Source organism: Lepidochelys kempii, chromosome 6 (genome assembly GCF_965140285.1).
Source record: "Lepidochelys kempii isolate rLepKem1 chromosome 6, rLepKem1.hap1, whole genome shotgun sequence".
NCBI lineage: Eukaryota > Metazoa > Chordata > Testudines > Cheloniidae > Lepidochelys > Lepidochelys kempii.
Genome location: NC_136385.1, coordinates 76,927,668 through 76,953,363, shown reverse-complemented (window position 1 = coordinate 76,953,363; position 25,696 = coordinate 76,927,668). Strand labels below are relative to the sequence as shown.

Here is a 25,696-nt window from a genome sequence, read left to right as displayed (position 1 = left end):
ACATATTTCAGGCATCAAATCCCATGCCAGCTCACTGCCTCTCTGAGGACCTTGTTATGACTAGAAAAAAAGGTTGAGTTTAGATTAGATTTTGCTAATACAAGCTAGCCAACTTCCATCAAAACTCAAACACTTTTCTTAGTGTAGGTTCATGGTCACCCATTCAATTTGAATTTAGCAGGTCGAGTTATAGCCTGGTAGAAGCAAAGTGAACTTTCACCTAATTATGATGCGTCCAGCCCATTGCCTAATTTATCAACTAGTTGAGGTCCTGATGCCATGTCATTTCCGATAGAAGCCAGGTTAACTGTCACAGAATTTAGGCATTGCCCTAGGAAGTCCTACTATATTTCTCAGAATTCTGAGATTCTAGATTATACTAAAGGTGAAATGAGACTGTCAGAAACCAATACTTTAAAATTTTGCAATTACCCATTGAACCAGTGCAAGCAGGAAATTGTTTTCTTCTTCTCACCTCTAAAAAATATAGTTCCTATGTGTTTAATGGGAATGGAAATTTATTTCACAACTAAACCAAAGGGTTACAGTTTGGTTGCATGAAACATATACACATTTAAATGGCAAGCCAGCCAGCTTCACTCCAGTTAATAATTCACTTTATTCCAGTAAAGTTAGAATGCCCCCAAAAATGGGGAGGAGGAAGGGAAGAGTGTATAATTAACAATAAAACTATCCTGTTAATAGATGTCACACATTTGAGGTTTGCAGTGCAGGGAAAGAAGTCAGCAGAAGGTTGAGAATACATGTATGCATTTTATTATACAACCAGTAGTACAGCATATAATACATTTGGACCACCAAGACGGCCTTAACTAAGAAACCACACAAAGCATCTGTTTGAGTTTTTGTTGAAACCCGCACCCCAATATAGTCTATGTTAAAAAGAAAAATCTAACATGGCCAGAAATCTCTTCTTGACATTTGTTGCTGCAGAAATATATTGAAAAGATATCTGCTTCCTTTTAAAAGTGTTGTACGATAATTAAACATTCTTCCATAGCTCAGCTATATAAAACTAGAATATGAAGTTATCAAAAATTCATCTATAGCTGAGGAGGTCCTACCTATATAAACCACAGTCTTTATTTTTATGAACTATATTATACATTTATCTTTAACCCAGGGCTGGCCCACAACACTTTGGCACCTGAGACAGGGAGCTCAAATGATGCCCCCATGCCTCCTTGCTTGGGCCAAAACTTTGAAAGGTCTCAATTCTGCCTTGTTCCTGTTCTACTCCTCTCATGGTACTGCTCTGCTACCTACCCCAATAAAGGAGAACTAACAACTTAAAATGCCTTGTTCAAAAATTTTAAGTAACACTTAACTTTCAAACGCCTGAACAGCAAATGTAACTTTTCTTTTCTGCATAGTAAACACTGGCATTTTTATCTGTTTGAATAATAAAAGTGGCGCTTTCTGTGCCTTCTTGGTTGCAAAGATTTGAACTGCTTCCTGAAGGTCCACAGCCTGGGCCAGCTAATGCTCTATTGAGCTGGCTGCAAGGTCGACCAGCCTCTCCTGTGTCATTGGGGAGCGTAGATGTGTTTTTATTAACTTCAGGTTGGAGAAGCTGTGTTCTTCACTGGCAACTGTTACAGGAAGTGTTAGAAGTATGCGCAGAGCAACAAAAGCATTTGGAAAGAGGGTGGTCATCTTATTTGTGCACATATATTCCAGAACAGCCTTTGGAGTTGATCCTGCTGAAATGTATCTTGAAAGGGCTTTCAGTTCATCACCTAAATCACTCGCATCAATATTGCGCATGTCATCATGTGTCAACACTGTCTAGTGCCCTGCATTGCTGGTGTAGGTCTTCTTCAGGTATAGTGAGGAGTTTTGGAATATCATACAACATCCCAAATATACTGCTGTGTTCCTTGAGCTGCATGAAATGTTCTTCAACTGACTGTATTGCACAATCTAGCACCTGGTGAAAGAATTTAACTTTGAATTGTTGTTTGGGATCTCTTATGGGATTATCCCGTGCCTCATAATGAAAATGTCTTCTTCTTTGGTGACTCTTGTATTCTTGAATGGGTGGGAAAATAGCTTCAGTGTGAAGTTCCTCTGCCAACTTCTGTGCACTCTTCAGAATGTTTTGAAATCCCTTATCTGACCGATAAGACTGTAGGTATGACTTTGCTTTGTCCAGTTGTTCCATTGCTCCAGACATATCAAGGTCAACACCTTGGAGTCTCTTGCTTACAACATTTATTTCAAACAGCATGTCATACCACAACACTAAGCCACACAGAAATTTGAAGTTTTGTACGTTTCTGGTGATTCCATTTCCCTCTGCCACTGTTTTCCCACGAACAGTTCCTGTCATAGCATTATTCTCCATAATGGCAACTATGGCATCATCTATCTTCCCAATTTGGTGTTTGATAGGCTTTATAGCCTCCACTCGACTTTCCCATCGTGTGGCACTCAGTGGTTTCAGTGTCAGAGAGGATGTTCCCAGATGTTGCTTCAAAATTTGCCATCGATGAGTTGATGCAGAGAAAAATACACAGATGCTTTGAATTACATTAAAAAATTCAGCAGCCTCATTAGAAGCTGATGCTCCATCACTGACCACAAAGTTCAATGAATGAGAACTGCATGGGACAAAAAAAGCTCGAAGGTTTAGCTCTCGGATCCGTGTCTGCACTCCTCTGTTCTTTCCTCTCATGTTGGCACCATTATTGTATCCCTGACCTCTCATGTCAGCTATCGCAATTCCCGAATCTTCCAGCTTTTTAAGAAGCACATTTGTCATACCAGCTCCTGTAGTATCATCAATGTCAATAAATTCTAGAAAATGCTCTCCGACAGTCACCATTGCAGGGACATTTTCACTAGGTTCTGTAGTTGTTACAAAACACACCATTAAAGTCATTTGTTCCGTATGGCTGATGTCAGGTGTGCAGTCCAGAATAACAGAGTAGTATCTTGCTGACTTCAGATCTGCCACAATCTTCTGTTTGACTTTTGTTGCCAGTAATTGTATGATCTCATTTTGAATTGTTTTTCTCAGGTAGTTGTGTGTGTACATTTCTTGGGTGGTGTCTCTTCTTAGATGCTCCTGGAGTATAGCATCAAACTCAGCCATCAGCTCCAGAATTTTAAGGAATTTTCCATTGTTTGGCACATACAGCTGATCTGAAGTGCCACGCAGTGCTAGGTTTTGGGTAGCAAGCATTCTCACAATGGCAATGAGCCTTTCCAGAACATTTTGCCAGTAAAGAGACTCTGTTGCAATCTTCTCTTGATGCTGATCATCTATGGTGGCCTTTAACCTTAGTCTCATCTCAAACACTTTCCACCTATGGAATGCTCTCTGGTGATTTGCTGCCTTCTCATGACATGCCAGATTTCTAGCCAGATTTTTCCAGTCCTTTGTTCCTGTAGAAGCCAATGTGGCTGGAACATTAGACTGGAAGAGTTTGCAACAAAAACAGTATACAGCATTCTGGGTTTTTGAGTAAATAAGCCATGGCCTCTCCACTTTGTCACCATTGGGGATTTCACACCAGTAATGTGTTGGATGGAAACTTCTATTTTCATTGTCTTTGGGGAACATGAAATTTTTCACTTGCTGTGGCCTATGCAGTACAAGGAAGTCCCCCAGGCTACTGCTCAAGTGGGTCCACAGTCCTGGATCATCTAGACTTAAGGAACTAAACTCAGCAGCAGCTGTTTCTTGCACCTCTACCACACTCTTCTCTGAGCTACACTTTTCTTCAGAAATGTGTATGGTTACATCCATCTGAGATGGAGATATGGATGCTGCAGTAGCTGCCATGTCATCTGCACTCTGACTAACTGGAAGATCAGGCATCTCCTCACCACTCACATCCTCACTGGGGCCGGAAGGCTCACCATGGACATTTGTGTCTATGTATCTCAGGACAGCTCCTTCCTGCTTAGATAGAAAAGCTTCCTTTGCTTTCTTTCTTTTTCTGAATGCTGCCCAGGAGGGGCATTTTCTTCTTTCACTCATGCCTGCTGTTCTGCGCCAGCTATAGTGGCTCTCAACATTAATTGAAGAGGACAAATAAGCAGGCTGGTAGCAGGGCCGAAGAGAGGGAAGATATCAGCGTCTTAAGGTCCTAACTGGCTCCTACTACTTCAGTTGACTGCCTGTTCTCCTCAAGTGGGTTCAGGGAAGCAGCAGGAAACAGGAAGTTCCCTGAGAAGCTGTTAGCTGGAGTCCAGGCTCCTGGGGGTGCTAGAGAGGCACATAAGAGGCTCCTCCTTCTCCCCTCTCTCCCTGCAGCTCCTGCTGCTTTCTGTTATTCCCTCTCACCTTTCCTCCTGCCTGCCTGTTATGTGTCTTGTGCCCTCCTTCCTCCAGCACAGCACTCCACCATCTCTGTGCATCTAGAGCAGAGAGAATACATATGCACCAGCAGCAGCCACAATTTTCTATACTCTGGGTCCTAGTGGCGGCCGCCCACAGTCTGGCACCTGAAGCGGCCGCCTCAGTTCACCTCATGGTAAAGCCAGCCCTGCTTTAACCCCAAATCTTGCAACTTGTGGCATGCAGAAACATTCCTGCACATATAAACAGTCCCACTGAAGTCAATGGGAATTTGCTTGTGCACATCTACTTGTTAAGACTGGGGTTTTAATTTGTTCATAACGTATCTTGTTAAATAAAGATTCTTCTTGTCTGCCCATCTATATACATGCCTTCAGAACAAGAAAAAACAAAAACAAAAAACAAATCAGAAAAAGAGATATAGATACAGTATGATAATTTTCTTCACAACATAAGCTTCTTGCCATTAAAAACTTGAACTATATGATTGTAGAAATATACTGAATGAAACATATTCACACACAATGTTTTCAACTTATATAAGCAGAACGAGGGTCCCAAAGTAACTCACACAAATTGTGATATTTTATTTGTAGAACAGAGAGGAAAACGGAAAAAAAATACTCTATAAACAAAATGATTCTAAAAACTTTTTAAAAGTTCTCTTATTAAAGTTTGGCAGAAATTAGAAGCCACAATTTTGTGGCTACTTTTCCTGTGTGTTTAAAAGAAAAGTCTAAAGAGAAAAATGCCACATAAAATAAGACTTAGAAATCATTCCAGGCAAATATGAAATGACAAAAATGTGACATGGGAAGTACATATTTCAAGTTCTTGAGCTGAGATGCGGCATAATTTTTAAGGCTTGGACAAAGAGCATTTGCATTAAAGGAAATTATTTTGAGGCAAACAAGAAAAACATTATTATTACAAGTATTTTTTATTAGGTGGCATCAGGGCCCATTTTACATAGGCTAGAATGGAATCAAACACCACCTCCCCCAAAACAGGTAGCATACATTATTATTTATCATTTTTGAACACCCAAAAATATGCAAGGTGCCTCACTAACAAGAGGTTTCCTACAAAAATGGAACCCCCGGTAAGGTTTTCAAATATAATGTTAGGTGTGTCATATGTAATTTTTAAATGACCAAAATTGGGGTATATTACTTTAATTTTTTTTTCAATTTACATTATTTTTTTAAAAGTGACTTTTATGGGGAAGACTAAAAAAATGTAAATAAATCAGGTGACAGAAGTGAAGGAGGATGTGGCTAAGTGAAAGCAGTAGTATATGGGGCAGAGCAGACCAGACAGCTGGGGTTAGACAAAGCCATTGTTAATGAAGACTAGAATGTTGAGATGACCAGTTTTCTGCTGAAGTCAAAGCGTGCATATACTCAGTCACCCTGTAACAACCAGATTGAGAGGAGCATAAAGAACAAGCAACAGTTAGACCAAATGCCAGCAGATTCCAAGGGCTGGAGTTAGTGGAAAGCCTGAAAAATATTCTCTCTAAAAGTGACCAATATTGTGCTCACATATAATAAGGCTTGAAAGGATTAGATTTTTATCAGTAAATGTCAGTAAATATTGATTTCACTGTACATACAAAGACTATTCCCACTAATAACTGAAATGTACAGAGGCAAAAACAAAAATGCTGCTTGAGATATTATTAGAGCTTGATTTAAGGAGATTTACTTTGTATATTTTGACATGTGATATTGACAATTTGAGTTTTTGCAGTTATAAGTTTAACTTTTTGAATCTCAATGTATACTGTCATAAATTGTTCGACCTCCTTTGATTCTTAGCCCCCCCTGCATAATTTCCTGCAACTGTGATTACTTAAACTGAGAAATGTGAGACAAAGTGCTTAAAAATAAACATCAATATTATCAGTCAAAATTATAAAAAAATATAAAAAATTGAATTCTGCCAAGCCTATATATAATGGAATAAGAGTCCAGCAGAAAGTCTTGCCATTTCTAATACACTGTCTGTACTTAGAGCTCACATGAGCTTCACCCTTAAGACAGAAAACTGAAACTCTCTTTCAGACAGCAGCTATCAGGCCAGGTCATAGAGGGAGAGGTTGTCTGTCAGATAACCGTAGACTAAACTATTTAAGACTTCACAGATAAATATTTAGATGCACATGGATTTGCATGTAGAAATTCACTGGCAGCCAATGTGGATTATGGAACACAGACGTTTACACTTAGTGAAGCTTCTGAGAAGAGCACCAAGAGTAGCCCCAATAGAGCCTGTTGCAGAATTCTAGTTTTGAGTTAGCAAGGGCGTGGGCACTAATGATGAAGTCAGCATCTGTCAACAAGGGGTGCAATCCTAAATTGCTTTGGTCAACAAAAGATGAAGGAAGGTGATTATCAGCTGCTGTACTGAATCCATATGCTATTTTATTTTATTTTATTTTAAAATTTAAGCAAAAGTAATGGGAGCTTTTAACGACATGCCAGTTTGCTTTAAAGTATGAGAAATATTTGCAAGGAGAGGCCATTGATTGTCCCAAATACATGCACAATGTTGCCTACATCCTCATTAAGCCCCTGCATTCAATTATTTAACTGATTTAGAATTTAGGTTACATGGTACTCAACATTCTGTAGCTTTAGTCTATGAAGAAAAAAATTACTTGTTCTAGCCAAAAATAGGTGCATCTGAGCTTGGATTCTAGTTAATTATATTGAAAGAGGGGATAAGGATTTTTGTTTACTTCTTCAAGCTGGATATAAGACATGCCCTAACGACTGGATCCTTCTGACTCTCAAGGCAGATGTGAAATGCTTGCCTCATTAATTGCTAAGGAGATAAAACCTCATGTTTCATATTTTAGCTCAATCTTTATCAGGGATTAGGAGCCTCAATGAGATTAATTACTCCACATTTGCCAACTGTGAGGCATCTTGCACCTTTTTCTGAAGCACATGGTGTTGGCTAAAGGATACAAAACTAGATGGACCACGGGTCTGACCTAGTATGACAATTCCTGTGTTCCTACATATTTCTTTTGTAAGTTTAAATTGTTGAACACACACCTTTCTCTCTCCTTTCTGTATTTCCCTCCTTAATGCTTCTTTTTTCCCCCCTCTTTGCTCTCTTAATTTGGTTCATGGATTTTAATGTAGTGCATTTTTTTATTCTCTTCCCATATAATACTCAAATCCTGACAGTAATCTTCCCTTACCCCTGAATATAATCTTTTATATAAATTAAAAGTTAAATTTCCGAATTCCGTATCTGACATTAGAGAAGTCACAATCTCTCTGTGCCTCACATTATGCTCTATATTTGGTATGATTTTTATCCATAGAGAACACAAAGAAAAATAGTAACTTAAAAACCCTAATTTTTAAGAGTGGACTTTGATCTATGGTAGGCAGTTTTCATTCAATGTCCTTTAGAAACACCATTTGTAGTTCCAAAAGTACTTACATGTTTATGTAATGTTTCTTTTATTTCAAAGGATGTTAATGCTTTTTTAAAAAAAACTCTGCCCAGTTAAGTCAAACACATTATAAAGAAATTACAAATGAAATGTGATGTTTTATCATTTATCTTAATTCTCTACAGTACAAAAAAAAAAAAGAGCTACAGTACTTGCAATGCAAATCCATTCCTGATTTTTAAATAATGCCTCTCTTATACAGAGGGTGTTTCAATAGAAAGCACATCCTCTCCAAAGTAAAAATTATTTCAGCAAGCTTTAATCATAAATGACCATAATGGGATAAGCAGATCAGATTGATTATGAGGGAGACATGTACAAATCTTAAAAGGCAACAGAGCAACCTTTAAGATTCCAAGGAGGCTAATGGAAGAGTTACCAAAACATACCAAATGTACATTTCCTCCCTCACTAGCCAATTCCAAAGTGATGATCCAAGCAAAGACACAAGTGTGTTAAGATAAACAACCTGTTTAGCATTACTCAGCGCAAACAGATGTAAGCTGTCGACTGTGCTAATAAACTTTTGGGACGTTTTCTTGATACACTTTGTGTGTTAGTCACATTAACTGTAATAGGCTACTTTGAAAACTGTTTATTTCTAGATGAACTATTGCAAAAAGAAAGTATGTGTGTAATGTAAGAATAAATGTTATTTGAAAACCCTAAAATTACAAACTGTTGGATGTACATTGTGCTTCACACTCCAAATCTTGGCCATGGAAATGGAAACCATTAGCAAAACATTAGAACAAAGCTGGAAACTGCTGATTATTAGTTTGCCACTGTCTTCAGTTTTAATGCAGTATTTGGCTCAGAAAGTTCTTAAAAAATCCCCAATATAAGCTAAAATATTTATAAAGCTGAATGCCTCTCACTTAATGCCTATTGGGCAATAGTCTTTTAAACCTCCACAGACACTGTAAATCTGTCAGAAAAATCATTGCCTATAAACAAACTTTCACGTAAAGAGCACTGCAATGTCAATCGGGCAGGAGTTGGTATTTTTTAAGCATCATTTTTAAAGTAAATGCAAAACCAGAAATAGTTCAGTGTTGATAACACTGAATAGCAGAACATTTACTTACCAGGACCCACCAGTAGCACTTATGGGAATCATCCTGACAGTGAACCCAAGTATTTAACGCCATGGATTCCTGTAAACCTGTCACTGATACTATCCCTCTTGAGTTATGTCACAGTGAAAGCTGCTAGCACCCACCACTGTTTATATATCTCAATGTCTGCTCAGAGCCTGGTAGGTTATATTATTGTGGGATTGTTAAAGATGTGCTGCTTTCTTTTTCGCATTATAAGGCAGGCTTATTTTTGGCAGGAGAATTATTGTTCTATTTGGCCATCTTCCCTGGACTGACTTTTAGAATCACCCTTTCTTTTATACCAAGGAGCCTTTAAGTTATATCCTAAAAACCAAGTTTAGCAGAACAAAACTAAAAGGATCCACTTCTGTACCATAAGGTCCATGTCTCTGTGAGGATCAGAATGGTGATAGACAGACTTTAGCTGCATTTTCCTTTAATGTGATATCAGAATATTAATAATGATGTTGAATTATTTTGATTTTGTATAAATGTTTTATAACTTCCTCAAGGTGAAGTTTGTGACCCGTGTCTTGCATGTAAATAACTTGCCAAATAATCTCAATATTAAATCAGGGGTGGGAGGTCTGAATGAAGATGCATTTATGCATTTATCTATGAGACACAGAGACTTTGGGAATGTATAGGGGAGGGTCCACAGCTGAAGGCAACAGACGTTGAGGGTATTAACAGAACCTCTCAGAAGCATTTCAGTAAACATCTGTGTCTTACATGAAGGGCAGTTTAAAGGGCAAAAAGAATAGACACACCTCAAGTTAAATTTGCCATTCACATTTGGGATGTCTTACCTATAAATGATTTACAAGGCTCTGATAAGAACAATGAGACTGTACAAAGTTCTCAATTAGTAGAAGATCTATGCTCTTATGCATAATTATTTTCCTTGCTACTATACTGTTAATTTGCTTTCATAGACTGTTCAACGGGGAAAGGACTTGACCGTTAGCCACCAAACAAAATCCTAAATAGATAGAGTCTTGTCTGCTACAGAGCATTTTCCCCATGTGATTCTTCAACCACCACCATTTGAGGTGCTCAAGATCTTAGTTCCCAGAGAGAGCGCTATTGTCAAGGCGGTTCTTGATGAAAGGTCCTGTCCTCTCGATAGTGCCTTGGTTGGCAGAAATTGGATTTGGTGACTTCCAGAACACCCAATAACAGTGTTTCTCAAACTGGGGTCCGCAGACCTCCAGGGTGTTTGCAGGCACCGCTGATCAACTCCTCCTCTTCCCTCCCAGCGCCTCCTGCACGCTGGGGAACAGCTGTTCAGCAGCGTGCAAAAGGTGCTGGGAGGGAGGGGAGGAGCAGAGATGGGGTGCGCTTGGGAAAAAGATGAAGTGGAGGTGGGGCCTTGGGGAAAGGGATGGAGTGTAGGTGAGGCCTGGGGATGAGCAGGGGGCTTAGAGGTCTGCAAAAATTTTAAAATCAAAATGGGGGTCCTCGGATTGCTAAAGTTGTAACCTTGTGAAGAAGAAGAATCCGGGGAACTACAGTCCGGTCAGTCTCACCTCAGTCCCTGGAAAAATCATGGAGCAGGTCCTCAAGGAATCTATTTTGAAGCACTTGGAGGAGAGGATGGTGATCAGGAACAGTCAACATGGATTCACCAAGGGCAAGCCATGCCTGACCAACCTGATTGCCTGCTATGATGAGATAACTGGCTCTGCGAATATGGGAAAGCGGTGAACGTGATATACCTTGACTTTAGCAAAGCTTTTGATACGGTCTCCCACAGCATTCTTGCCAGCAACTTAAAGAAGTACGGATTGGACTATAAAGATAGAATGCTGGCTAGATCATTGGGCTGAACGGGTAGTGATCAACGGCTCGATGTCTAGTTGGCAGCCGGTATCAAGCGGAGCATCCCAGGGATCAGTCCTGGGGCCGGTTTTGTTCAACATTTTCATTAATGACCTGGATGATCGGATGGATTGCACCCTCAGCAAGTTCACGGATGACACTAAACTGGGGGTAGAGGTAGGTATGCTGGAGGATAGGGATAGGGTCCAGAGTGACCTAGACAAATTGGAGGATTGGGCCAAAAGAAATCTGATAAGGTTCAATAAGGACAAGTGCAGAGTCCTGCACTTAGGACAGAAGAATCCCATGCACTGCTACAGGTTGGGGACCCACTGGCTAAGTGGCAGTTCTTCAGAAAAGGACCTGGGGATTACAGTGGATGAGAAGCTGGATATGAGTCAACAGTGTGCCCATGTTGCCAAGAAGGCTACCAGCATCTTGCGCTGCATTAGTAGGAGCATTGCCAGCAGATCAAGGGAAGTGATTATTCCCCTCTATTCGGCACTGGTGAGGCCCACCTGGAGTATTGCATCCAGTTTGAGCCCCCCACTACAGAAAGTTTATGGACAAATTGGAGATAGTCCAGCGGAGAGCAATGAAAATGATTACGGGGCTGGGGCACATGATTTATGAGGAGAGGCTGAGGGATTTGGGTTTATGTAGTCTGCAGAAAAGAAAAGTGAGGGGGCATTTGATAGCAGCCTTCAACTACCTGAAGCGGGGTTCCAAAGAGGATGGAACTTGGCTGTTCTCAGTGGTGGCAGATGACAGAACAAGGAGCAATGGTCTCAAGTTGCAGTGGGGGAGGTTTAGGTTGGATATTAGGAAAAACTTTTTCACTAGGAGGGTGGTGAAACACTGGACCGGGTTACCTAGGGAGGTGGTGGAATCTCCATCCTTAGAGGTTTTCAAGGCCTGGCTTGACAAAGCCCTGGTTGGGATGATTTAGTTGTGGTTGGTCCCGTTTTGAGTAGGGGGTTGGACTAGATGACCTCCTGAGGTCTCTTCCAACCCTAATCTTCTATCATTCTGAAGTTTGAGAACCACTGCCCTATAAGATACACCTGTTCTCTCAGGCACTTCAGTGAAAGAATGGTGCCTTGAATGGGGAATTATGTAATGGAAATCTTCACAAAGTAATTTTGATGGCTGTCAGAAGGTTTATTAGACATTCTATTTTGGTTTGTTTTTTAGATTTACAACTGATGGGTAGTATTTTAGATTTTATAATGGCTTGTGATTATCTTGTATGTAATGATGTGCTCAGAGATTAGATCATACATTTATTAAATCAAAATAAACTAAAAATAAAAGAATACCCTGTTTTGCTTTAAGAGACAGACAAAGCAAACCAACATCTTACATCTATTATTGTTGTATTTACTATCTTAAATCCCTTGTGTTGAGATTGTTTCCCAAGCAAAAATCAAACAAAAAAAAAAGGTTGCTAGTAAAACTAAATATTTTTTCATACCATAGCAACACATCTAAGACTCTGGTTACTGTATTCACTCTAAAACTGTAGTTTACTAAATCTAAACACCATGACAAACATACTGCAAGGGAAAGAATAGTTCAAATAAATTAATGTAACAACTAGGCAAAGCAAAACCCCATCATTTTTCCAGTCAGGTCCCGTAAGTATAGACTATTAACTTCATTAGGATTTCACACAGGTGCAGGGGTCTGTGCTAGCAGAACCCAATAAATGATCACACCCTCAGTCTTGTCTGACGTGTCTGAGCAGTACAGGAAATTAGTATTATGGAACTGAACTGTACTGTCTGCCTACAACCATGTACAATGAATCAGGTACAGGGGGTCTCAGAAAAATTTTAATAAGGTGTGTTTGTGGACTGTGACAGTGTACGTTAAAAAAGCTGATCTCCAATTTATTTCTGTAGTGTGGGATCTCTGACCTCCTGCATAATACCAGTAATTCTTCCACCAAACCCATAACTTCTGGTTGAGCTAAAACATACATCTTTTAGAAAGACATATATTCCTGATTTTAAAGGCTTCAAGTGATAAGACATCAACTACATCCATTGGTAAGTTATTCTAATGATTAATTACCATCACTATTAAAAGTTTGAACCTTATTTCTAGTCTATATTTGTCTAACTTCAGCTTCTAGCAATGCTTAGCCCACAATACAATACACAGCCTCACTTTCTGCTTACCCATGCCTCATTCACTTCACACTATCCAAACTCTACAGATGTTGAGTCTTCTACATATTAAAGTGAAAATTCATTCAACTATCTTATGCAGACATGCGAACATCTAATGGAATACTGAGAGATCATCCATTAATGGAAATTTCCAGTCATTGTATGTTTACACACACGCATAGTACCACTGGAACGCTAGCAGACTTTTAGTTTTATTGTGTAAGAAAACACAGTGCACACGCACAAAGTTTATTTTTAAACCCCTATCTTGTACCTGCCAAATCAAAACCGTTTGATGTGTTGTAGCAGCAAGGCTGGTCCCAGGATATTAGAGAGAAGAGGTGGGTGAAGTAATATCTTTTATTGGACCAAGTTTTATGGGTGAAAGAGACAAGCTTTCAAGTTAAAACTGTTTTTAACTGGACTGCTGAAAGGCACATCTATGACCTAGTTTCCGTCACCTCCCACTGAGGCTTGAAAGCTATTCCCATAAAGGTCACAAGCTTTTTTTTTTTTTCTTTCTTTTTTTTAAATCAGAAAATACTGACATTTTTTACTCTTGAAAACAAAATCTTCCCTGCTCTAACTTTCCTCCAACATTGGCTTGCAGATCAAAAATGTAAATGTTTGGCAAAATAATAAGCATCTGAAAATGACCCTTGACTGTGAAAACAGTAGGAAAATCTTACCTATAGGTATCACAATTTGTTTCACTTACAACAACTTCTAATTAAACACCACATACATACAAGAGTTTTTGTTCCTCACCATCTATCCTGTACCTGCTTCTCAAAAATTTAATTTTAAACTATTTTAATTAATAATAAGAAATTATTTGATCTGACCCTGCCCTGAAAAGAACAATATAGCATATCTACTGATTCTGGATAAAATGTTCAAAACTCTCGAAGTGACTTAGGCTCCTAAGTCTCACTTTCAAAAGTGACTTAGGCACTTGAATTTCAATGAGACTTAAGTCCATCTATGCCCGGGGAGGTGTGGTTTCCAGCTCAGCTAGCGCACTAAAAGTAGCAGTGTAGCCACAGGGGCATGGGTGGCAGGATGGATTAACCAATCAAGTATGTACATAGCGGGCTGGATGAGACTTAAGGCAGGGTGACTAGCCCATTCTACCACCTACACAGCTGCAGCTATGCTGCTATTTTTAGTATGCTAATTCCATCAAAGCGAGCATGCATACAGCTACTAGAGCTGGAAATTACACCACCAGCTCTGATGTAGATGTACCCACTGGCTTCTAAGTGCCTAAATCACTTTTGAAAATGGGATTTAGACTCTTAAATCACTTATGTCCTTTTGAAAATTTTATCCATTGTTATCATGTAACAGTCATCTTCCACTCATAACCATTTACGGGCACATATTAAGTAAATTATGCAGAGAATTAGTAAGGAGTATTTAGAAAGAAAGTCAGCATTCAAAATTGTTAGAAGCTAGAACCAAAAAAATGCAGATTCATGAGTCTTAGCCAATATTCCTTTTCTCAAATTAACCAATTCCCAATAAAAAGTCACTGGTTCCTTACTGTTTCTAGGTATAATTCAAGGTGTGAATAGTAATTTCAGGGTCTTGACCTTAGCTACTCAAAAAAAGTCATATCATCCCTTCTTTAAATTAGAATTTCTGGTGGCAGGGCATTGTCATTGGAGGGACTTCAACTGTGAAATTCACATCCCCATTTGATCAAAAACAGCTCAAGGCTGATGAGCTTCGTACCATGCGGTAACACCAATATATGTACTCAAACATTAGCCCAAGGGTTAATGCTGGAGTAATCACTTTAGAGATTACCATGGGGCTGAGTCTCTTCAGATTTTGTTTAATATCAGCTAACTAATTTTCTATTGCTTTAAATAATTTATTGACACCCACCCACGCACAGTGGGCTGAGTTAATTTCTTTAAAAACAAAACAAAAAAACAGACCATGGTTGAGTATGAGATTTTGATGAGAACATACTCTATTGCATTTGCCTATTCAGTCACTGAAGTACCAAAACAGAGCTAGTTACTCTGTAAAATGTTCTGTGATATCTTGAGTAAGAAAAGCACTACATAAAGAATTCTATTTCTATATACAATTGATAATACAGGACAAAGGCCAATCTTCTGGACAAATATTTCCTTTTCTTTTGGCTCATGCCGCAGGGAGGAATCGGCAGACACGTGGAGCAAGCAGGCAGTTGTTGCTCAGCTCTGCTGCGCTGCTTGTGGTGGGCAGGGCCCTGAGCCATTGTAAATCACCCGGGGGACACGTAGGATGGGTGAGCACCCGGGGATGCAGGTGGGGCTAAAGGAGAGACCCGGCCCCAGAATTGCTGGAGCCCCGCAGGCCACATTGGGGAGGTTCTCAGGCTGCAGATGGCCCATGGGCCAGGAGTTTAAGACCCCTGAACTAGCCTATTTCAGCACTTAACTATCCTTAACTTTCTATAGTTTTGACTGCATATTTGCATTCTTACCCCTGTGCTGACTGGCTGTTACCTCCAACCCCCTTGCACTCCATCTCTGACAGTCTCTTCCCCTCAGCCTCATTCCACCTACCCTCTGTGCTACCCTCCTCCCTTGTTACCCTCAGCCACCCATTTCAAAGTCCACTCATTCTTCCATTGTTTTTCCATTTAACTAACCACTCTGCACCTAACATAGCCCTACTCCAAAAGCATTTTTTAAAATTGTGGCACTAACATTGTGTTTGTCTGCCATCACATTGTTCACTCTGCTTGTATGTATGACCCTAAAAGCATCCCAGTGCCAGAGGGCAAGGGACTCACTAGTATCAGGCAGCAATTTTCAGCTGGCCTGACCAATTCAGGGTACCTCAAGTCACTTATGTCATAATTTGTATCTAATTGGTGTCATGTGAGATATCATTAAAAAACCAATAACACACTGATCTTTAATATTCTTTCATGGTATATATATGTAAACACCCAACGGATTATAAAAATATGAAGGAAATATGGGACTGAAATGTGAATGAACCAGACAAATCTGGGGAGTGGGTAAACATTTGTTTTTCCAGATAAAGGAAAGGCCAATGCCTCTATCCAGGTGCAGTCACAGTCAATTGGCGATCACAATCAAGGAGCCATTCATGGCACATCAGAGGCCACAGGGACTGATCAATTTGCATTGTAGGAGCACCAGTGTGGAAGAAACTAGCATCAAATCTTCTCCATCAGACTCCATGGCACGTTTCCTCACAGCAGTGGCACTGAACTTTAAGGATACATTTCAAAAGTTCTCTTGACTATAAAAGAGAGGGGCAAAGAATCCCAAGTTTACACTTACCTAAGAAGACAAAGGAACCAAGTACTTTGGACTTTGGGGGAAAACTTGACCAAAGGGATGGTCAGCCATCTTGCTGGAAGGTGGTAAGACTCTTACCTTTAACCAAGATTGTAGTTTTGTTAAGTCTTAGTCACTAGAAAGTGTTTCCCCCACATTTTTATTTGTCTGCAACCATTTCTGACTTTATCCCTTACACTTAAACTCACTTGATCGCTCTCTTTTTGATTAACTAAACTTGTTTTACTTTTATTCTAAATCAACCCAGTGTTGTTTGACTTGCAGTGATTATTAACTCCATTTAAAGCAACAAGCTGCTGTGCTTTTGTCTCTTTAAAAGGGCAACAGACCTTACAACTTCTCTCAATGGTCCAGGAGGCAGCTGGACATTTCAGGGCAGACAGCTTTGGGGAATTTGGGACTTGAGGTGTGTTGGGGTCACTTGGCTAGTAGTAATCATGGCTGGGGAGACCAGAGAGTGTGGTTGAGGTGTAACAAGCAGGCTACTGGATTCAGAGTTTCTGAACTAGGGCAGCTCAATAGACAGACAGACAGACACAGTGCATGCTTGTATGCTGGCTTGGAGCATCCAGACAGGGAGCTACAGCAGCAGAACATTTTAAGGCACTCAGAGTTACAGGACAAGTGGTGACACAATCTCTCACTGGTCTGAGTTGGATCCCAAAACACTACAGCATGTCATACCTCTTTCCCCACCCTTTGTCTGTCTTGCCTATTTGAGTTTGTAGTTGAGCCTCTTATCTCAGGAGTGTATCCAAGTATCAGGATGCACTGTCAGAGCAGTTCTTTCACTCTAGCAGTCACATTATCTGTCCGGTTCTACACTAGCCTGCTGTTTCCATGGCCCAGCCCTTTGGCCAGGACACCTCTCAATTTGTTCCCTTTCTTGGATTAATAGAAAAACTCCAAAATAAAAAAGTTCCACATCTAATGGCCTCTAAGCCTGCCCCTCAGCTTCTGTCTGGAACTCACGGTTCTTGGCCTTTTTTACTTTTGATGTCTGTACTTCCCCTCTTGTTCCGAGGGAGAATTGGGGGAACCTACAGGTCCACCTTCTCCTCTGGGTCCCAGTCCAGGGACCCTGTTTAAGGACTCTTCCTTCAATACCTCCACTATTTCCCTGGGATGCTCCTACCTGCTCGTCAGTGGCTCCTCCACATCTGTGGCTCTGCTAGCCCCACCTTGGATTAGTGGCTTTTGACAGATTCTTCTTATCCAGCTATGAAGTGGTTTCCTTGAAGCCACTTCCAGCCCTTCTCTGAAGCAGCTGGGCTGTATTGTGAGCAATCCCTCTGTCTCTCGCCTTAAGCCCAGTCACAGTATCTCCCTCCCCCAGATAGGAATCCCCCTCAGCCCTCTTTCTGGGGCTGGGGTTGTATTTCAGGCAGTTTCTCTGCCTCTAGCGTTAGAACAGACAGTAACTCCCGCTTCAGACGGGAGCTTCCTGATCAGCCCTCCTCAATGGAGCTGGGGTAGTGGTTTAGGCCAGCTGCAGGGCTTTAGACAGCTTTACTTTCAGCTGAGCTGAGCACTCTTTCCCAATTAGTCCTCCAGTTCGGAGGCAGCTTCTCCTGATGATGTCTGCCTTGCTATGAGGGAGAAGGCAGTATATATGCTAGTCTCCTTTTCCCAGCTCATTCCCAACTGCCTGGGTGAGAGGGGAGATTTGCCCCACCCGCCTTGCAAGGCCCTTAAAGAAACAACGATTGCCTTTCTCCCAAGCACTACTTATTCCCAGGACTGCTTCCTCTTCACCAATACCTCTTATTTCCTAGGTCTTTGAATAAACAAACAAACAAACAAAAACTTTCTATAATTTTGAAGGCCCATGCCATGTGACTGGGGGTGGGCTGACCAGTAAGCACTGCTACCCATAAGCGCATACTACCCTGTCACAGTTTTTTTCTACTTGCAGGGTCTAATATAACGGAGTCCTGTTCTCAGTCAGTCCCTAGAGACTACCATAGTGAATATAATAAATATTAAACAACATATTTATGAGGAGAAGGTGCTCATGGGGATGACATGCAGAATAAATCATGGTGGAGATGGATTAGTGGGTAGGGGACAGGTGAGACTACTAAAGGTGAATCCTACATATATCACACGATTGAGTGATTTATCATATGGATACTACTACTTACCCAGAGCACAATTTTCTACACAATAAACAAACAGATACATAAATAAATTTTGAGCCCAAGCTTCATCAATCCTCTAACTTTGCATCTGCATTATTTGAGGGGAAACGTATTGCCACTTAGTCATATATGTACTTGACTGAGCTTGTAATATAAACATTTTAATTATTTCAGTTGCACCCATAATTTGCTAGCATAGAAATAGTGGCCAGCATCCTCATATATAACTACATAGGCACATGATAAAAGGTGGAATTTACAAAAGCAACGAACTGTCCTATGAGCACAAATCCTGTGGCCTTTCAATGGGACATATGCTTCTGACTCACGCAGGCACTTTTGTAAATCCTACCCTTGTACAATAAGAGTGGGATGTCAAAAGTGCTCAGTGTTGGCCTTACCCTTCTACCACTGTAGACCACTCAACAAAGACACCTCGCCACCCCCCATATACACACACCAGTATGTATCTGCAGTCAAAAAAAAAAGCAAGTGCTAGGATTCATAAGGAATGGGATGGTGAATAATACAAATTTTTTTATAATGCCTTTATGTAAATCAATGGTACTGCCTCATCGGGAATACTGTGTGCAATACTGATCACCTCATTTCAAAAATAATATTGCAGAACAAGTACAGGCAACAAGAGAGACCAAGGGCACAGAAAACCTCTCATATAAATAGAAATTGAAAATATTGAGATTGTTTATTCATAACAGGAGATGAATGAGAGGGAACATGATAAGGGTATGTAAAATAATGCCTGATATAGAAAAATGGATCAGGTACATCAGCTTTCAACTCAAAAGAATTATGTATTTTATACATTTATACATAACCACTGACATGAAACTACCTTTCTGGGAGCAGCAACCAAACAACATACTGCACAATGATAAGAAAGGAATATTTTCAGGGGTGAAGGGAAGGGAAATGGAAATTTTTGCCATAGACCAAGCAAAAGGGGTAATATGATTTTTAAAACCCATGCAAAGCAAAGGGAAACTTTGTTTTTAAAAGAACAGTGTTAACTTAAACATCCCATCTTATAAAATTAATATCTTTGCTTATGTTACTAGAAATATTTCAAATTATTGAAAATGAAAGAACTATAAAAACCTTAGTTGAAATCCTGGCATTACTGAAGTCAATGGGAGCCAGGATTTCACCTCTTATTTCTATTTCACTAGTTATACTGTCTACTTTCTGTATTTTTCTCAGCCTGAAAAATGATATTCAGTTAAATCTAACTTATGTGTATAGTCTTTTTAACTTTAAAGTTCTCAAGGCTGCAAAGCATGGGCAGAATGTGTGTTAGAAATTGTTTTGACTCAAAGTTTTTAAAAAAAGTAATTGAAACATTTCTATTTGTTTTGCAAAAGCTTGTTTTTTTTTAAAAAAAATATTTTTGAGCCAATTTTTAGTTGAAACTGTCCCTTTAAGAATGTCTGTCCATTAAATTGCAAGGAACTCAATCTGTTTGCCTCAGAAGGATGAAAGGCTGAATGGCCCCTGTCTGGATTTGAACTCTTGGTTCCATGGAGTCTAGGTATTTCAAACCCAAGGCTTAGACCACTAAGACATCTCTCTCTAGCATGACAACTCAATCCTTCCTATTTTAACATCTATGATATACAGATAAATGAATGCCTTGATAAAGTGGTCAGCAAATAATTTGTGTAATAGTAACAATTTACGTTCATTGAAGAAACAAGCATTTACCTTGAACGTGTTATTTCAGATACACTGGGTGGTATTTAAATTTACTGTGGCTTTTTGTCATCATTTTTGTGCTATTGTATTGTCTGAGAAAATAGGTTTGTGAAAAATAACACTAACACTGCACAGAGCAGTAGTTTTTTCCCCTAGTAGTACATCAGAAAACCCCCCGTTTATTGCCCTTGTCTCCTCACACTTCCACGAAGGTTTGCTTTGACTGGACACGCAAGCTACCTTTGCCAACCAAACCATAAAATAAATCTAATGTACCCTATAATACAGGCAACTGCAGTTAATATTGTTCAAATTATTTACATCTGAAGGGCCGCGCCTGTCTGGATGGCTGGGCCTGACGCTTCTCTAGACTTGGTTTCTGCTAATCACATCTGTTTCAGCTTTAGACTTTCACTGGTATTCTGGCAGCAGCCACAACTTTTTAACAGCTACAATAAACTACAGAGACTCATCAAATGTTTGTTGTATGTGTTAAAATTATATCCTCTTCAATTAAAACATTTGATGTGAACTAAACTACAGTGTTATCTAATAAGAGAAATTCGAAAGGGAATGTTTAAAAAAAGGCATATTTACCCACACCACTCCTATTACTACTATCATGCACAATGTTCCTAGTACGACTATTTTTTTGTTTGAATGTAAGAGAAATTCATTAGAGGAATGTAAGAGAAATTCATTAGAGAAATGTATTACCATTCCTCCAAAAATTTCTGGGTGCCTTTTAAGTGTTAAATACACTGGCACATCAAAAGATTACAAGAATGTTTTTTGTTTGGAAACGTTTGCTGTATGTCAAAGTCATTACTTTCATCCATTGTTTGACGTTGTCAAGTTTCAAATATGTTTTTATACAGTAATATAATAAATGCAAACTCAGCACTATATTTATATTATTTTCCTATAAAGCATCATCATCATCATCATCTTCTTCTTTCCTTTCCCCCATCATCTGGGGTCATATAAAAGCTTCTACCTTTCCTTATAATAGTCTGACAAAATATACATCTTGAAGCACAAAAACAAAAGATCACAACAAAAATATAAATCTAATAAAAATAGGGAAGCCTGAACTATCGTGTTTTTCACTACCCCTCCTTTTTCTTTCTCTCTTTATTTTCTTTGCAATTTAGCACTAAAATCATGTGACTGTCAAAGGCTTACAGTGCAGCCTGTAACAGTGAAATGCATGGCAGCAGAACTACATGCTGAAGTAGAAGAACATCAAACACAGATCATGTTTCTGCACAAACTAGCACGAGAGAGGGCAGGCCAAGGGTTTTACAGGGCCAAGAGATGAGAGGAGATAGAGCACTTGCCTATGCCCGGGTTGAATAAACAACAACTGATACCTTCCTACCACTGCTGACCTTTGAAACCCTCCTTAAGGTGGCTATAACCTAATTCAGCCATTTCTAACTGGAAGAATAAATTATTTTGTAATGTTTTTTATTGCCTTACACTGAACAACAGAATACAGTCATCTTCCTCAATTCTGATGCTAAAATTAACGTTTTGTTCGGAACCCCCCCCCCCCGAGAAGTTAATATAGTATTTAAATTTAAGCAGAATATTTTGTATATTCTTTTATATAGAATTCTTTTCTTGAAATCCAATTTTTATACAAAACAGCCTTAGTATTACTTTTCCCTAACCAAAGTGAGAAGCTAGAAATATTCAATCATCATTTGCTGTGTTTATTTAAGAAAGTCTTACAAAGCATGAGGTAAAAATGAAACTGTCTAGAATACTTAGAGAGCAACCCATTCCTATTTTATTTCTAACTCAGTGCTTTGATTGATAGAAGACTTGCCTTTCTGAGCCCCTTTTTATAATAAACATTTTAAAATGTTTATTTTATGTCCAAGGGTAAAGAATATTTTGAGATGAAGCTCTCCATTTCCCTTTGCTGTGTCTTGGCAAGTAGTGTTTTATTTTTACATTAATAGTATTCAGATTCTTTCTTGTAGCTGTTAAATTGTTATACAAGGACTGTGGCGAGTATTTATGTTATTGGACTAAGAGGTATCTACAGTTAAACACAGAATCCTGGAGAAGCCAGAGGAAAATTCTTACATAATTAAAGCAAATTTCCAAGAGATTTCTTTTGAGTCCCTTTGAATTTAAAAGGGATTATAGAAAATTACTTTTAGCTGGTTTTGCTTTCATTTTTTAAAAAAGTCATGATGTACATTTATTTTTATTTTGTGTTTGTAATTTGTGCCAGGGTGTAAATACCTAGAGTGAACAACACTATAAACCTAATTAGTAATAAACAAAACTCATAAAGTTCACTTTTTAAAGGGCACTCAGTTGTTAGCATAACAATGTAAAAGTTCCCAGTTACCTTCTAGATCTCTCTTCAGTTTTCTTAAGTCTTTTACTAGGTCTTCAAACTTAACTTGGGAGGCTTGGAAGAAATCTTGTGGTTCTGGTAGAGGAAAAATACTCTTGTCTGTTCCTGCGTCCTAAAATAAATAACAAACAAATAAATAACAGGCAAGTATGAAAAAGAAAAATTCATATTGAAACAAAATATTTTTCTTGAAATTTTAACTATGAATTAGTGTTATAAAACTGCAGAAATATGACATTGAAAATAGTTATTCACTGGGACACATGTTTTGGGTGAAATCCTGACCTTACTGAAGTCAGTGGGAGTTTTGCCATTAACTTCAATGGGACCAGGATGTCACCCTTCATTTCCATCTTTATGTCAAAAGCATAATAGTAATGTAATCTTTTTCTATAGTATTATGGTACAATCAAATTCTAATGGAGAATATCAACCTAAACTAGCAGACAAAACTAAGACCTCACAATTTCAGTTCATTTTATACCAATAAAGGTTTTGATATGGGATTAAACATTTCTTAAAATTAGATGACAACATGAACGTATGTTTTACTGGAACAAGCAAGCTTATGCCAACTGTTTGCAGGTATAATCTTACCCAATTCATACTGTATGACCCTAATTTGTCATCAGTATTTATGCACTAGCTAGAATATAGTATTTTGTACAAATAAAAATACATAGTTGAGAGTTTATGTGCAGAAATAAATCACATGGGTTATCGTTTACATATGCAACCCTAAGCATGTACCTTGTCTCTGGAATGACAATGAAACAAATCAGAAACAAAAAACCCTACAAGATTCAAAGCTTCTTCTCAAAGGAAATACTAACGATGCAAAGGTGTTGTGTAGGAGGTATTTTAATGACAAACCATTTTACAAGCATACACTATTGAGTTTAAAATGTTTTCTGCTTCTCAAATCTCAGTCTTTAACGAAGGACAACTCCAAGGTTGTGAACATTTCGGAAAAGTTGTGAACATTTAGGAAAAGTTCAAAGTTATATGATTATAAAGATACAAAAAGCTTTGGAAACAAATCCAGGAAAGATGGACAAAATTTATATATTTATATCTCTCTCAGTTTTTGTCTCTTATCAGTATACTTGTCATCTCTCTTCCCAAACACACGCACACACGCCGACCCAAAAGAATATTCAGCCAAAAGCTCCTGCCCTACTTGGGGGTTATGCTTCTAGCTATGCTAATTGAATGGTGAGTTCATACCTATCAGTCTCAATGCGGTTTTAACTCAACCCATCACAAGGTTTCATCCAGCTCATAACAGTACATTAAAAATAATATTACCATAGGAGTTTTAAAAATGTAAGTTATCCAAAGCAGCAGAACTTCTTCCCCCAAGTACAAACTCTAGTTTAATCACCTGTCAGCAGAACCAATGCAGCTTCAAACAACATCCTACCACTGTATTCTCTCATCAACAGAAATTCTGCCTATGCATGCTTCAGCCTTCCATCAGTGCCCTTACTGAAACAGATGGGCTTTGCAGCTATTTGCTTCCTGCTTCCACAGTGTGAATAATGAACAATTTTTGTTTTTATTTTAACTGAATATTTTTTGAGAGAAATTTAAAACTGATGGAAATCATAGCAGTGTTCAGTTCGCCAGCAGAGACAGCCAAGTTCCAACAAACAGCCAGGCTATGGTGTTATGCGATAGCAAGAGTCCTAACATATAGTATAGCCATTTCCAATAACAAACACTGGTAGCGAACATGCAGAAACAAGGCTGCCATTAAAATTGTGTAGCTTTCTGAAAAACAACATGCTGCGAATTGTCTGTATAACTGCATATCAAATAGGGCTTGATTGTTCATGCCTTCCAGGTTCTAGGAAATTATACAATTACAAGTATTGTTTGGTGAAAATGCTAACAAAGTATAACATTGAAAGTAGACAATATTTAGTCTTGGTCTTAGTATTCAATTTTATAAATTTTATTTTCCCTGTTCGAACTATTTTATTCAGACAAGAAAAATTAGTAATAAATTCAAGTCTTTCTCTAATCTCTTTGTCAACACAATCTCTCTAAGTAATATACTGATACAGTAGTTAATGCAGCAAATGAATCATTTACCTTGTCCAAGTGTCGTAAGTAATATATGACAACATAATCCACAAGATTAATACCGTTATCCTAGGAATAAATTAAATATATTAATTAAAAGGTTAACTTGGGAGTGAAAACAATGTCAAAAGACCTATGATGAAAGTAGTTTTAAATGGGTGAAGAAAATCACCAAATCATTTTAAAAGGAATATAATCCCATTTTATTAATTTATGTGGCCTTGTGGAGTAGGATCCACAATGTATTAGTTGCAGAGTCATTGATCATAAAAATCCAACTAGTATAATAATCAGGAACCTGATTTTCCCACCACAGGACACCGATAACTTCTACCAATTGGCATTACTGAGACCCTGCAGTGGGAAAAACTGACAGGTGTTACAATTCTCTAATAATTCAAGTAATTATATAAACAAATATTGTAATTGCCTGAAAATTTAATAAATTCACACATTTTAAAATTCACAGGTTTTAAAGCTAGACAGGACCTTTAGTTTATTTAGTCTCACCTCCTGTGTAACAGGCCATGAAGTATATAGCCATTCCATATCTTTTATACCAAATATAAAACCATGGAATATACACATGCTCAGTGCATTTCGTACATAATGTATGTTGTTTCATGAATATATAGTTCTACCATGTTAAAAGATTTTCACTCAACAAAGCCACTACTTTTTCGGTCCTGCATTGCCTGTATTATTGTGCATGACAATGATATATTTTCATATGTTACTGAATCAATTTACCTCATTTCAGCTGTGGAAATAGATAAACAGTGCTTCAGGTATGGAATCATAAGTTACAGGAAATTATTAAACAGCACAAAAGAAAGACAATGTAGTGTATTATACGTGGAAGGTCTTTGATGTCTTTTTTTTCCATTTGTATATAGTGTATTGATAGCTATCAGGATAAAGGTTTGGATATGCACAATGTATGACTTGCTGCACAGAGCTGTCTGGTGTATATTTGAGTCTGCAACACATTACATTTTATTAATAACCCAGAGTACCAACATTTGTAATTAAGCAAGTCACTACTCTTCATACAGGCAAAACAATATATATATACTGCCCTTGTGAAGTACAATATTAGTTCTACTTTATTCTATATACACTCTTACACCACACAGACAGAATAT

General features: G+C 38.6%; 1 protein-coding gene across 2 annotated transcripts in view; it reads right to left on the bottom strand.

The window, feature by feature from the left end:
- The window catches only part of LOC140913108 (formin), a 246,752-nt gene that overhangs the window by 72,730 nt on the left and 148,326 nt on the right, over positions 1 to 25,696 (bottom strand). For both annotated transcript variants that reach the window (XM_073348842.1, XM_073348843.1), the window contains 2 exons: positions 24,561 to 24,620; positions 22,455 to 22,575 (listed from right to left, as the gene is read on the bottom strand). In XM_073348842.1, coding sequence (XP_073204943.1) covers positions 22,455 to 22,575; positions 24,561 to 24,620 — 181 coding nt within the window. The remainder of the gene's footprint in view (positions 1 to 22,454; positions 22,576 to 24,560; positions 24,621 to 25,696) is intronic.